Raw genomic sequence first — 14,721 nt, forward strand, 5'->3', positions numbered from 1 at the left:
TAATTATTCATGTTTTATTTTTTTACCCTAATCATTATGCAGAAACTTGCTTAATAAGGGTTGTAGTAGCTAAACTTAAAGCCACTGAGGGGCTCGTACAAAATGCCATCCGTGCTGGGTTAAAACTTGGCAGTAGAGAGAGGGAGCAGGCCCATTAAAGGAAGCTACAGCACCGCCTAGGTGCGGATGGTTGTGTTACAGCTTAGACACAACATTTATGTGTTGATGGATATATTCACTGATGGTTTGAGTCTGAACATGATATTCATTTTCATGTTTAAAAACCTTTGTTGCCTCAGAGTTGAGGACCTCCAGTAAAGCCACATGATGTCACGTGAGCATCACATTAAAGAGAGCTGTTGGAGGGTGAACACATCTCTCTTCTTCCCCTCACCTGTCTGCCTCTCTGCTGGCTAACTGAGCTGAATACAGAATAACGTCTCTCCTCTCTCAGCATGCTAATGTTGTCTCCCAGCCCTCCTTCTCTCTCTCTCTCTCTCTCCATCCATCTCCTCATCCATCCCTTACATCTCCACTCTGCTCCCATGAATTCATCTGTCCTTTTCTCCACTCCACCCCCTACTATCTCACTCTCCATGCTTCAATGAGTGTGTGTGTGTGTGTGTGTGTGTGTGTGTGTGTGTGTGTGTACGCGCGCACATGTGGGTGGGTGAAAGAGGGAGAAAGAAGGACAGTGTGTATGTGTGTGTGTGTGTGTTTGACATTCCACCAGCATCCCACCCAATCTCATCTCATCCTCTTTGTCTGCTAGAAAGTCATGTTGTTCTCACACACAAGCACAATTGCACACACGCGCACACACACACGCGCACACACACACAGTAACAGTTCTTATCAAGCAGAAAGGAAAACAGACAAAACAAAATAGTTAATTGTGTGTTAGTATGACATGTCGCTGGTGTTGCAGTGAAACTAACATCTTGACTGACAATGTGCAAAAAAACATAATTGATGATGTTCCTCTTTCCCATATTTATCTCTTTTTTTCCATTCTTAATAAACACTTCCACCTTTAATCCACATCTGTGTCTTTCCATGGCTGAGTAATATAACGATACAATCAACTGTAGGTACAATACGAATACAGGGTCCATAACGCGATTTTATCACCATTTTCATATGCGCTGGTGGGGCCCTTGTATGGAGGCTGTAGTCCTCCAAGCAGGGGGCCCAGGTTCAAATCCAACCTGTGGCTCCTTACCCGTACGTCCTTCCACACTTTATCCACTGTCCTATCTCTCCATTAAAAGGCACAACAAGCCAAAGCTTGCAATCATGTTTTTTTAAAAGTTGCCTGTCGGTCGTCTCTCAACCAGTATGTCGGGGGTTTAATCACATACCCCTGCAGTCACACATTGGTGTGTCCTTGGGCAAGACACTGAACCTTAAATTGCCCTTGCTGCAGCGTCAGCAGCGTGAAAATGTGTCTTGACTGGATAAGACGAGATGAGATGTTAATACATAGTAAGCTCTGAACATCAGTGTGTGACTGCGGTGTGAATGGGTGAAGAGCGACCTGCAGTGTAAAAAGCACTTTGAGCAGTCAGAAGACAAGTATTAATCATCCCTTAAGTTTAGATGAAGGCTCTGGATTTCCAGTCCTTTGCCACTGGCTGTCTAGCTGCCTCATCAGATTCTCTAATGTGAGTAACACACACATGTTTTATTCCCTTTTAAGTGTAGCACACGATCATGCATAGGAAATGTTTGACTAAAAGAAATCTTATCAGCGTTGTTCAGGAAAGCTTGAATATGAATATCACAGGTAGTGTTCTCTCACCTGTCTTTAAACAAATGTGACAATTTATCAAACACCATCTACTGAGGAAGCTCATGAGATCTGACTGAAAGTTCAAAAACTGTCCAATATATTTTATACATCTTGTTTCATCTTCTTGTGCATTCTGTGTTCTGTATATGGTAAATGGACTTGAGCCTGTAAAGCGCTTTTCTAGTCCTGTGACTACTCAAAGCGCTTCTACACCGCAGGCCACACCTCCATTAGTATTACCTAATCCCATTCATACACATTTAAACGCCGCCGATGAAGCAGCGGGAGCTGGGGCTGGGGATCGAACACCCATACTTCTGGTTGAGAGAGGACCCACTCTACCACTGAGCCACACTCTTGTGTTTGTTCCTAATGACACATTTCAGAGTTGTTAAAACAGATATTTAAATTCAGACTAGTAGAGGAGTCTAAAGGTGAGAAAACACTCAGGAGACAGTTCAAATAGAGCACAATTGATTTAAGCCGAGGGGAGGCGTTTCTTTGTCGTGATGCCTCTGCAGGTAAACCACGTCATATAAGTTTAATGTGAACGCTAGCAGTTTATGTTTTATACCAGTTTAACCTGACACCGCCTACATACAAATATTTCTCCATTCAAATTCTGCCAAACCGATAAGAACAATAAGATGCCTTCCATCTTTTTTGCTAATTCACATCAGAGCAAAGAGAGAAGGCCCATTATAAGACTACAGAACCTCCTAGTGGTGGGGGGCTGGATTACAGCTTGGACACAGCATTTAACTGTATTGTGGACCTATATTAATACAAATATGAATAATTAATTTAACCGACCAGTCATTTCTGGTGCTGACTAATGAAGGTGTTAACGTTAAAAGATCACTCTTCTACTTATCAGACACACCCCTAGTGTTTGTGTGTGCTCACGCGTGTGTGTACCAGCTTCGTCTGCGGCGTCACTGCTCTGAGTTCTCCTCATGGCGGCGGGGTTGGCAGAGTGCGAGCTGTACTCGTAGAGCTGGTTTCCTCCTCTGAGGTCCTGCTGGCCTATCTGGGTGAGGTCGTGCATGCTCAAGCTGCGCAGCTTCTCTGTGATGGCGCCCTGACCCTGTGACACACATAAAAACATCAGTTAATATTACATCACCAGAAAGAAAAAAACACAGGCAAAACCATTCACACCGATAAAGTAGGTGAGTGTCTGTTCAAAAACAACTTTAAACAACTCCCCCTCAGCATGTACAGATCAGGAAACAGCTGGTGTTTCCTGCTGAGTATCTGAGGGCTGTGGACATGTGTTTTGGGGTGCCAGTTTAGCTCAGTTGGTTGAGAGCCAGACGCTATAATGACAAATGATGATATACGTTTAACTGGACGTATTCAAAGTACAAACCAAAGAGTGGAAAAGAACAGAGCAGAAAAAGTATGACGCTACTTTATAAACATCATCATCCCCTCCCACCCATAGTACATTTTCCTGAATATGTCCTGCTGCACTCACACATCGGTTCACCACAACTTCTTGGGGGAATTCTTATTATTTATTTTATATTATTTGTATATTTGGCTGCTTGTGTTTACACGTGCAGCTAACTTGAAAAAAAATTGGGGGGAACTTTCAGGAGTTATGTGTACGTTCCAAAAGGTTTGATGGCTTCTCCGCTCTTTCGTCCATATTGTGATTCTGTCAAATTAAATATAAAGGCAAATATTGTCTCAGGGGAACCCCTGCTGTCCCTACAGTCCGACTGGGATATTCTCCCGCTGTGGAGGTGCATGTGTGAACAACCAGGATTAGAGGATTTTGCGGTCAGTCTTCCTGCAATTCTTTAGAGTGCAAATGTGAAAACAGCTTAAATGTTGAACTTACACTCATAGTGACCATGTTGTTATATCAGCCTATGTTGTCCTGCCATTGTTATGATATTAAAGGCAAGGCAGGGTTGGTCATTTTAGAAAAATAGCATGATTTTGAAAGTATCATTCCCTCAGTGCTCTGTCTACACCCTCCCCTCCGTGCTCCCTCTAAAGCCACGCCCCTCAATTACATGAACGAGCACCATTGGTTCAGAAGAGGAGCTCAGCTCATGCTTTGAGTGTGGGCTAGTGCACGCATGTGGTAGAGAACGAGCAGGGAGGCGTGATTGGTTCATCAGATTGGTACCTCGTGGCAGACATTGGTTGAAGTTTTTACAGGCTTACATCTGCTACAGATGACGGATTTTCTTTATTTTCTTTTTCAGAGCACATGAGTTATTCATTTCTGTCGGGACCTGAAGACAGTTTCAACCAAAATCTGAAAAAGTGGATCTGGAGAAAATTACCAACCCTGCCTTTAAATAGGCAATGCTGTGGTAATTACATAACTGTTTAGTGATTATTATGTAACCACTTGATCTACTTATGTTAGTTTAATAAAGACATTTTAAAAAATGACTCGTCCAGCGGTCTCAAAACACTCAAGTAGCTTGTACAGCTTCCTGCCACACAGATTTTTAACCAGATGAAAAGAGTCTATAGCATGAAACAAAGTGTAAGTGCTGCCTAACCACAGATTGACTGTGGTTTCACAGATGGATTCGTAGTGACAGGGGCAACTGTTTGTCTCCGAGCTGGCGGTTTATCAGATGTGTCAGAGTTTTCTTACACTGTCGAGCTGCTCTGTCATTACTCAGGCACATGTAGAGGAGAAAGATGGCTGTCCCATGCTAAACAACTTAATCAACGTGTAGAGCAATATATTTTGTTAAATTAATCAGACCTAGAAAATGATCAATGATGACAAGAAACAAAAAACTCTACTATGATGAAGACAGCGTCATGGAAAGCATTCACAATGAACAAAAGGATAAAGGGAGAAGAAAAAGAAGAAAGAAAGAAAGGGAATAAAAACAGGAAAACTTGTTACAGTGAAAGGAATTATTGAAACACTCGGGAGTAAACTCATTGATAAAAAGAGGGACATGAATGAAGTTGAAAAGGCTGTAAATGTTGAGTTAAAAATCTTTGTACATACTGTTGATTCTTTATACACTAAGAACATGACAGAAAAAAAAAAGGAGGATTAAAAGATGGAAATAACCAGATGTTGTTTTCAGCCACCAAATTCTGGTAAAAGAACATCCACACTTGAAAATGAAAAGGGTGTGAACATGGTGTGAACGGAGAATAAACCATGTATGAAATGGAAACGATTTGTCCATGCAGCGTTCACTGACTGTTTTTTTTTTTTTACCTCCCAGAGCAGCCCGCTGAAGCACAGAAACCCTGAAGGAAGAAGGATGTGAGTACAGAGAGGGAGAGAGAAAGAGAAACAAAGTCACAAGAGAGTTAGCAGGCGAGCTAGAAAGTCAGATCCTCATATCATCATCTGGACATAATTAACACATCCATCGAAGAGATTGTCACCTCTGGTTTACAGTTTATGAACTTAGCAAAAACTTGTACAGGACAACTTGATAATGGATAAATTATTCAATTATGGTGGTAAGAGAGTCGACCATAGCTCACTCTCCTGTAAAGAGCTAAGCATGCTAATGATTTTGTTAATGATCAGAAGTATTGAGAAGTACTGAAGCTTTATAAAAACTTCACATATTCAGTCATATTTAAAAGCTGCCGTGAGAGGTAGAGAGAGAGCGCTGTTGTAATTGCACAAATACTGTGTGACATAGCGTTGGATTAACAACGTCTTCATTACAAATAACGACCCAAATTTTCGATACCAATAAGACTTGTTTAATGAAAGAATTGGGCACTTTGGACCACGGATGATAGACATCATTTCAAATACTGCTTCATAGTTTTCTTCTATAAATGCGCCTGTCACCTGGTGAAGGTGTTGAACATAGAGGATGTAGCTCTAGTACAGTGGTCTCTAACCATACTTCTTTTTGAGCTTGTATCTAACAAGCTGTAAATACGTACATGTTGAAATCAGTAATGTGGAGACCGAGGGCTGCCTGGATGTTTGGATTAATGTCCAAACTCTGGCATAGGGACTGGTCACGTAATTGAAGAAAGCCGTAAGAACAGAAATGCTTCTTCATACCTGTGGAGGCTTTACAGATGCAATTTAAATCAGCCTCGGGCTACATGCACATCAATATGCATGTATGCTGCATGCATAATATAGGAAGGTGCATATAGTAGCTCCTGAGTGGCTCTCAGGAGTTTGCAACTCGATAAAAAAAAAAAATCACATAAAATCACTGGGAACCCCTAATTTAAATTCTAAGACGCATTTATAAACCAACCCAGTGTCTCTTCTGTGAGCCGTGTATTTCCGTCTTTAAGAAAGGTTCAGAAAGATGGATTTCATGTATGATGAAGCTGCTTTTATATTGTACAATCTGAGTCAAATTCCAACTAAGAACACATGAAGCTTTAACAGGATTTGAGATAGCACAGTGAACAGTGACCTGAAACAGAGACGGGGAAATGCAAAGAGGGGAGAAGAGAAAAACTGTGGAGATGTGGAGAGGACAAGTATGTAAACGGAATAGAGGACACAAGGAGGTGGAGAACAGATCAATTAAAAGAGAAACAGTTTGGTGGACAGAGAGGCTCTGAAGCTGTTAGCCAAACATTCTCTAGTTCACCATTCACCCTTAGCATTGATCCTTGGATCCACAGAAACCTTTTAGAAAATATTCAGAGCTGTAGTCATACATTTTTTCTGTTTCTTTAAGAAGGGACTAAATGTACTTTTTTTTTTAAGAGCACAGAACTGTGGCTGTATTTGAGGTCCAACACAAACTAATTGAACTGAAGAGTAGGAGTTCATTTGAAAGTGTAATTGAGGACGCTAGTAATGAGAGTAAATAGAATTTCCTGTCCTGTGGCATTTCACCAACTCCTGCTCTTTCACAATACGTCCAGTTGGCTCCTGACTGAGTGAGTTTTCATTCACACTCGTTCCTCTGCTGTGCTTTGGTTTTGAAGTATCTCATTCATGGCAATAACAAAACTAATGTACATTTATTTATTTATTCATAATGACTATTTAGACAAAACACCCTGGTTGTGGAGACCTGGATTTAAGGTCCAGGTCATAAAGGAAGACATGGATGTAGCCTCTGTTTTCAAAAGTTAAGCCAATCAGAAGCATCTTGAAGCTGTATCGTTACTAAAGTTCTCCACAGTATATAAGTGTAGAAACTGATAAAAAAAACATTTATATGTATGAATGATTAGTCATTTGTTCATTGATAAACTGCCAATCTAGGAACCCGTCTGTATTGGCTGACGATAACTTAAGCCTCTGGGCGTACCAACTACTCGTTTATTACCATGTAGCCAGCAGTTAGCTCTAACAGACTTCCAGCCAAGAGATTGGTACCAATGGGTTTAAAAAAACTGTTTTAATACTAAAAGCTTGAGCTGCAATGATGGACACAATAAAATATATCCATGCTGCTGGGTATTTGTCTGATTACAGTACCTGTGTTATTGTATCAGTCTTCAAATTTACATAGGAACTGAGACATCAAGTACGGCTGGATAAAGAAGCTGTGAATGCCTGCAGCTGATTCAGACGGCTTTTCTTTTATTTAAGCTTTATTTGTGGGCTTTTGCCTTTGTTTAGATAGGACAGTGTATAGAGCAGGCCATTGAGAGAGAGAGAGAGAGAGTGGGGGATGACATGTGGGCAAGGAGCCACAGGTTAAGATTTGAACCCAGGTGGCCAGTTTGGAGGAATACAGCCTCCACATATGGGGCGGTACTTAATCAATGGGCCATCAGCGCACCTGATCGAGACGTCTATTAAGTCAAGGTATTAGAATTTGATTAAACTCCAAGAGAAAAATGTCATTATGGATCTTTATTCTCCTTTTAAAAAATAGTTTAAAATATTAAAACAATGACTCAAGAATCCAAAGTCAGGATCAAATACATGCTAGACTGCTTCTGCTGTGAATGTGGGTCTAGTAACTTGACTTTCTGTTTAGTGGTAGATTCCCACTGCTTGGGATTACCTCAGTGCAGTGAAGCCTTCGGCAGGAGGTCAGCAGGGATTAACTGATACTCTCAGGTATTCACGCAATGCTGATGAAACCAGTTCACACACTTCATTTATCAGACTCTGCAGTGAGTTAGAGCTTGGAGGCACACTCTCTGTGGATGTGTTTGAGTTTACAGGTTTTTCTGGACTAGCTATAGCATATTGTACATTCTTCTGCATACCACTATTCTGTCTCTGATGTCTGACTGAGCAGGAGAAAAGTCTGAGCCAACACGGGGAGTTAGAACAAAAACTATCTGCTGGATTGCTTTGCTGTGTACAACAGGTAGAGGGCACTGTTGTATTTAAGGGCGCTCAAGCTTTCAGTGTCTTACAAGCTCTGCAAGAAAACAAAAAAATGTCTGAAAATATTTATCCGCTTGAGAAAAGCAAAAAGTAAAAAAAAAAAACCCAAAGCAATAGGGTTCATGGTAGAGAGGTTAGGTTTGGGGTAAAACTGCCTCAGTAATGTAGTTCTACTTAAGAGTTTCACAGTAAAATAACCAAAGATTGAAATAAATACATCAATAAGACTACATCGTTCAGTATCTTTGTAATAAGACTCAGTGACTTGCCTTGACAGCTGCAGTGACAGCAGCAGTGGCTGCGATGCTCAGACCCTGTTTTCCAAAGTTGACCATGGTCTCATAGCTTCTTTCTCTCGCCTGCACGATGTACTCGTCTATTTCCTGCAGAGAGACAATCACATGAGTATAAGCAATTAGTGTAACTATATTTTCATCACACACTACAAAAAAATGTATGGACGGGTGGATGATCTTACCCTCTCTCTGGACGAGAGCAGAGGGTGCAGACACTTTCTGTAAATGAGACTCGCTCCTCGTGTGTAGGGGGACAGCAGCCAGATCACCACGGCTATCTTTAGCTCATAGTACAGAGGAAACCTGGAAATGAAAACACACACACAAGCACACAGATTGTCACAGCACCCTTTTTGTGGTGTCATTTTGATTTGTGAGCTGTGTGTCATTTCAGGGGAGCATCCTTCGAAGGAGCAAGTCTACGAAGGACCCAGCCTTTGTAGACAGGGATCTTGCATAGACAGGGGGGGAAGAAGGACGCATTTGTCAACCATATTTGAAGGTTTCAAAATGAGACATCCTTCAATAGGCCACTGTGATCTGTCTTGAAATGTCCTCCAGAGCAATACAGCAAAGGCTGTATAAGAAAATGGACAACATAAAACTTCCCCCAAAGTGAAACCAAAGATTTAGAGCGCCCCCTGCTGACTTTAACGTTAGAATACATGTCATATTCTGTTGTGCTTTGCTGATTTGTTTTCAAGTAATCTTTTAATCTGAAAAGTTTATTTTGAATTCGCTATTTGATGCTACTATGATTGGCAGCTCTGTTGACAAATGGGGCTCCTGCGGCGCAGTGTGCACCAGGTTATCAGAGTAGATGAGGAACAGTGAGAGGACTGAATGAACATTCACACAAGAGTCAATGAACTTTCCATAACCACGAGTGTCTGCTTCAAACCGACACAAGAATCTGTTCTGCTGTTGACCGTATCTATTGAGGGATCTTTGATGTTTAATGAGTGCTTTGGTTAGTGAAATGGTGTGAGGTCAATACCTAGCTCTTCCAGCCATTCGGCTTCTTTGACTCTGACTCCAAATTAGCAGTATGTCAGCGCCCGTTGCAGAGGGGTATTTTAGCTTCATCTTTGTAAATGGACTTGAGCTTGTATAGCGTTTTCTAGTCTTCTGACTAATCAAACCGCTTTGATACCGCATGTCACACCCACACATTCACACGCTGATGGCAGTTGCTATGTAAAGAGTCCATCAGAAGTCACTAATCCAATTTATACACATGCATACGCCGCAGACAAAGCAGCGGGATCAATTCAGGGTTAAGTGTCTTGCCAAAGGACACATCGGACATTAGCTGCAGGTCAGGAGCTGGTAACCCTCCGATTGAGAGACGACCGACTCTACCAACTGAGCCACAGCCGCCCCGTTTGTAAAACAGAAGAAAGTGGAGACACAACATCAAACTTTCTGTACAGTCAATGTTTGACAACTACTCAACGGCTACTTTGTCGTTAGCGATATCTTAGTTTCCACTCTAAAAATGGCCCCTTTGTCAAAGTTCCTTTTTCCCCATGCTCTGTTTCATATGACATGACAATTCAGGCAGTGAGTAAAAGGCAATGATAAAGTGAGAGATTGGTATGTGCATTTTGTTTGTCGAGGTGTTGACTGAGAACTGTAAGAGGATTGTGTATAACTCACCATGCCAGTGTTAGATCAGTGATGGTCTCCAGTACAGTGTAAAGTGCAAACACAATCCAGTACATCATCCATCGCACCTACACAGGAACACACAAACAGAAAGACCATTGAACGCCAGACAAATGTACTGGAAACTCATGTGTGCAGATATACCACCAAAAGATTTACATCAAGGTTTCACAGGTTTAAACTTCAGAAAAAAAACATAAAAATGTTAGTATTATAATAATATCAACAATGGAAACATGCTGCCAATGAAAAAAAACTAAAACTAAAACATTTGCAGCAAACAAGTCAGTAATATAGGATGAAAAACAGACAACACAAAAGACAAATGCTGCATAACCTGTTATTACAACAAATGCTGTCAGACTATTAGGTACACCACAGGGACTGTGTGGGTATAAAGCTGTTTTAGTCGAAGACTAGAGAAAAGAATAACAAACTGCTTATTTGGATGTCACGTAAGTGTCTTTAGATCATGGTGTCAATTTATGTGCAATGTTAAGCTATGAGTTAATCAAAGCATGCTAACATTAGCATGCTAACACAACAATGCAGGACACAGGCAACTGGGGAGCAAAGGACAATTTTGTCCACCGCTTGAGCTTAACAGTGGTGAATTATGGTGCGTTCTAATTCATAACTCCTTCGTGGGAACACGAGTGGAGGGAGGTTGGAGGTGTGCCGCTTGAGGAGAGCGGAGGGGTCGCCAAACAGCAGTTTGTTTTAGTTTAATGCTGGTGCTCAAGGGCGACATCTACTGGATCAAATAGTTGCATGTTCTTCCTTTAAAGGAAACAACAATGCAAAAATAAAGAGACTGAAACTGATATTTTGAAATCACTGGCTACACAGGACACCAAGCTTCTTATTTTGGTGGTCAAATTACATTTTTTCAGCTGAGCTATGCTCCGTTTTACACCAAAGAAGGGTTGTCACGTTTCCATTTCTTTTAAAACCTTGATGTATTTTAGTTCAAGTCATATTATACCTTGATACCCGTTTTAAAACAACAGAAACAATCATACAAGTCCTGGGCCCACAATAATGGGTAATGTCTTGATTTTAATTACCAAAAATGCAGACAAACAAAAAATACATCAGCAATGTAGCCAAGATGTTTAAAATATGATTGAAGGGAGCGCTGATAGCGTAGCAGTTGGGTCGCATCCATTGTACAGAGGCTATAGTCCTCTGTACCAGGGTCCGTTTTTTTTTGTTTGTTTTTTTCAAATTATCATTCCTTTAAATTACAGAGATTGTATGGTTTTAAAACATAAAATACAAAAACGTATGGGTGACATTTTTTACAACTATTTTCCACAATCACATTAAGAAGATAATCTGGATGGTTTTTATAAGCCAGGTAGTGTAGTTCCTCATCTACAAATGAATGAGATGGGATGTAAACTTTGACCAAAAATCTATGCATGGAATAAAACAAAACATATTTCAATTTTCTGAGTGAGACATCTTGAGGTTTGTGTTCTTCTTCACTTTTATTTTATCCTGCACCGTTTTGGAGGTGAGGAGTATTGAAGGGCAAACAGAGGTGTTTCTCTCTGATTTTTCCTCTCTTTGCTTTTATGCCGTCTGCTGCCCTTCCTGCTCTCTCCGTCCCTTCTTAAGGGCTTTCCAGGTTCTTCTGGCTGGATTTCCATATCAAAGCCAGCGGTAGACAGTGGCAGGCGGGCAGACAGTCACATGGCAGGCTGAGGTATTAGTGAGACCCAGCCGCTGCCGCATGACTGAACACACACTGACACTAGCTAATGAAATGTCAGTGTGTATGTGTTTGGATGGGTGGATGGAGGAGAGAGGGAGAAGTCTGTGTATGAAAGATGGAGGACAAGAGAAAGGGACACAAACACACACCTGTCTCACAAGCACAAACTCTGAATAAAAAAAACACACACACCAGCCGCAAGTACAGTGCTCAAGCAGACTAAACACACATACACACACACACAAAACCATCCACCATTTCTGCAGGGCTGGTTAATTGGTGACCTCATAGTGAACTCCATCCGCACTCTCACACACAGAGAGGCTCATGGGAATGATAAATGTGAGGGAGAGAGAGTGGAACACAAAGGCAGTGAGATGGAGAGACGTCTAGTCTCAGTCCACCTCTGCCTCTCTTTACCGCTCCTTTCATCTCCCACTTCTTTCGCCCCTCTAACAGCTTTTTCCGCTCTTTGCCTGCCTCCATCTCATCAGCAGTGAGGACATTAAGATGTGACCTCAGTAAAATATACAGCAGCCATTTTGCCTTCCTGAGGCAATAGCAGACATTTACTGGACACGTCCGTGAGTAACGGCCTTCCATTAAAGAGAAGACAAAAACACCTGACATCAGCTCTTTACAGCCACTGGGCCCCAGTGGTTCTGCTAAACCTGGTAGACAAGAGCAGGAAGACAGAGCTGGGCAGCAGCAGTGGAGACATGAAACAATAGTTGTCCAAATTTACAATACTGTGATGCCTTTTGATTCACCTTGTTTAAAAAAGATACAGTCTTTGATATTTTAATTAACAATAGTATCGAAAAAAGTAAAAAGAATACCCAAAACTGCTGCAAAAGAATGAACAGGAGAGCAGTGAGGCTCCGATCAATTTCAAAGGTTGGCAAAAACTGAGATTTTTTTAAAGTACTTTCGAAGCCTCTTAAAGATGCAAAAGTTACATTTCTGTCTACACAGAGCAGAGAAGGTGACACTGTCTGAATTTAACAAATACATGGGAGAGATTTAGACAGTGTGCAGGAGTTTGCTCACAATTTTTAGTAACCAAACCCAACAAATCACCCAAAATTGGGTGTTGTCCGTTTTTGTGTTTTTGTGTCATGTTATCGAACCAGGTATCAACATAATTGAATTTTTCCTAGTAACGAATCAAAATGTAGAATTCTGCTATTGTGACAATCCTCCAACGCCGAAAAAGAATCAGTTTAGGCTTTGTTCTGATAGTCTTTCAGAGTTTTTAATTTTCTCAATATCACTTTAAACGGGTTGATTTGGATGTTTTCTTTTTCGATAGCCTACTCACTCTGGGACATATGAAACTTTGCAACCAATAAAAACATTTAAATATGAATGTCCCTTCTCTTTGAGTTAATAGTCTCATGTTACAAACCTGAATCCAGTATGTAAGAGCTAGCTAGACAGTTAGCAACCCATGCTAGCAAACAAATTCAAGATTTTTTTTTTATTTGTCACATGCTCATACAGATGTGCAGTGAAATGTAAGTTTAAGTAAGTAAGTAAGTTAAGTAAAATATCCCTGGCCTTCTCATAATTTTACTTTTTTTTTTACTGACTGTGCAGGCACACTGTGTTGTACCTTTAACTCAACAGGTAGAGGTAGTAACAGAGCAAAATACACGTGTGTGTAAATCATGTCTTCATGACATACACCACTTCACAGACATACAGTATATTTAATCACATTTTTACTCTTGACAAAAAAGGCTGGCAAGTCCTTAAGAAATAAAAAGAGACCTCTAAAGTCATTTTCAAACATGCACTCCTTGAAACGTTTCTCTGTCGGACAGGAAGGGGAGGAGTCTCCGGAGGAAAGACAAGACGTAAAAATATAACCAGCTGCATTTACACAGCTCACACTAACTTTACACGGAAATTTAACTGTCGGGCTGGCAGAAAAAAAGTTGGGCTGAAAAAGCTGCAGGTGAGTTATGTGCATGTGTAAAAAAGACCATCACTTCTGTGTTCGTACGTCTTTACTTGCGGGACGTTGTTTCCCTGTGGGGAATGAGATGTTGTGCAGTTGTTTCTGTAATGTTGAACCTTCATCCTCACAGCAGCCTGGATGAAGTCCAGAACACACAGGGACAGCGGACACATAAGGACGTGTTTATACTCCAGCTGGGTGTGTTTATACAAACATGTTGGACAGATGACTGAATTTAGATCAGGCAGATACTCTGTGGCAGAGTGAAATGCAGACATTATAATTATTAGGAGGGTCATGATTCAAAACTATTTAAGCATTTTCATGCACCGACAGCTCTGACAGTGAATACACGTGAAATTTTCTCTGTAGATTTGTTGCGGGTCACAACAGCAAATTTCAACTCAATGCAACAAATGATGGTTCACGATGGTTGTTTAATCTAATTCAGACATTTAAGATTCTATTTTAGTATTTAGGATTCAGGATCATTTTTGGAAATATATACAGTACATCCTGTATGTGTGTGTATCAGTGTTTTAACTTCACTGTGAACAGTTTGCAAGACTTAAGTTGATCATATTCTCAGTTAATCACATGAGAGTATTGCACCGTTCGCTCACTAGTAACAGGATATAAACATCCTTTTGGAATGATTCTTGCTGATTTCACCCATAAGCTCATCCTAACTTCACTCTGAACTTTGATTCGAGGACTTGAAAGAGTCTGGGTAAAGTTTGGGTTACACATGTAGCTCACATCACAAAAATGTGTGCATGTGTGAAGATACTCATTGTTGCAGTCAAGTTGCAGGTGACTTCCATCAGATATTATTCATGTTGCAGGGAAAGGGAAATGTAACGTGTAAAAACAGGGGAAGAGTTGGCCTCATGACACAGCAAAGATCAAACCACAATCCTTTACTGGAGAGACGAAATACCAAAGAACATCTCCCTCTCCCCCCTGTGTCTATCTGCAGAGCATGTGATTGTC

General features: G+C 40.9%; 1 protein-coding gene across 1 annotated transcript in view; it reads right to left on the reverse strand.

Annotated features, from left to right (window-relative positions):
• Positions 1–14,721, reverse strand: part of reep3b (receptor accessory protein 3b) — a 36,036-nt gene that overhangs the window by 6,187 nt on the left and 15,128 nt on the right. The window contains exons 3-6 of the mRNA XM_061028789.1: positions 10,037–10,113; positions 8,560–8,680; positions 8,351–8,464; positions 2,711–2,879 (exon numbers count right to left, since the gene is read on the reverse strand). Coding sequence (XP_060884772.1) covers positions 2,711–2,879; positions 8,351–8,464; positions 8,560–8,680; positions 10,037–10,113 — 481 coding nt within the window. The remainder of the gene's footprint in view (positions 1–2,710; positions 2,880–8,350; positions 8,465–8,559; positions 8,681–10,036; positions 10,114–14,721) is intronic.

The sequence above is a fragment of the Labrus mixtus genome, chromosome 21 (assembly GCF_963584025.1).
Source record: "Labrus mixtus chromosome 21, fLabMix1.1, whole genome shotgun sequence".
Taxonomy (NCBI): domain Eukaryota; kingdom Metazoa; phylum Chordata; class Actinopteri; order Labriformes; family Labridae; genus Labrus; species Labrus mixtus.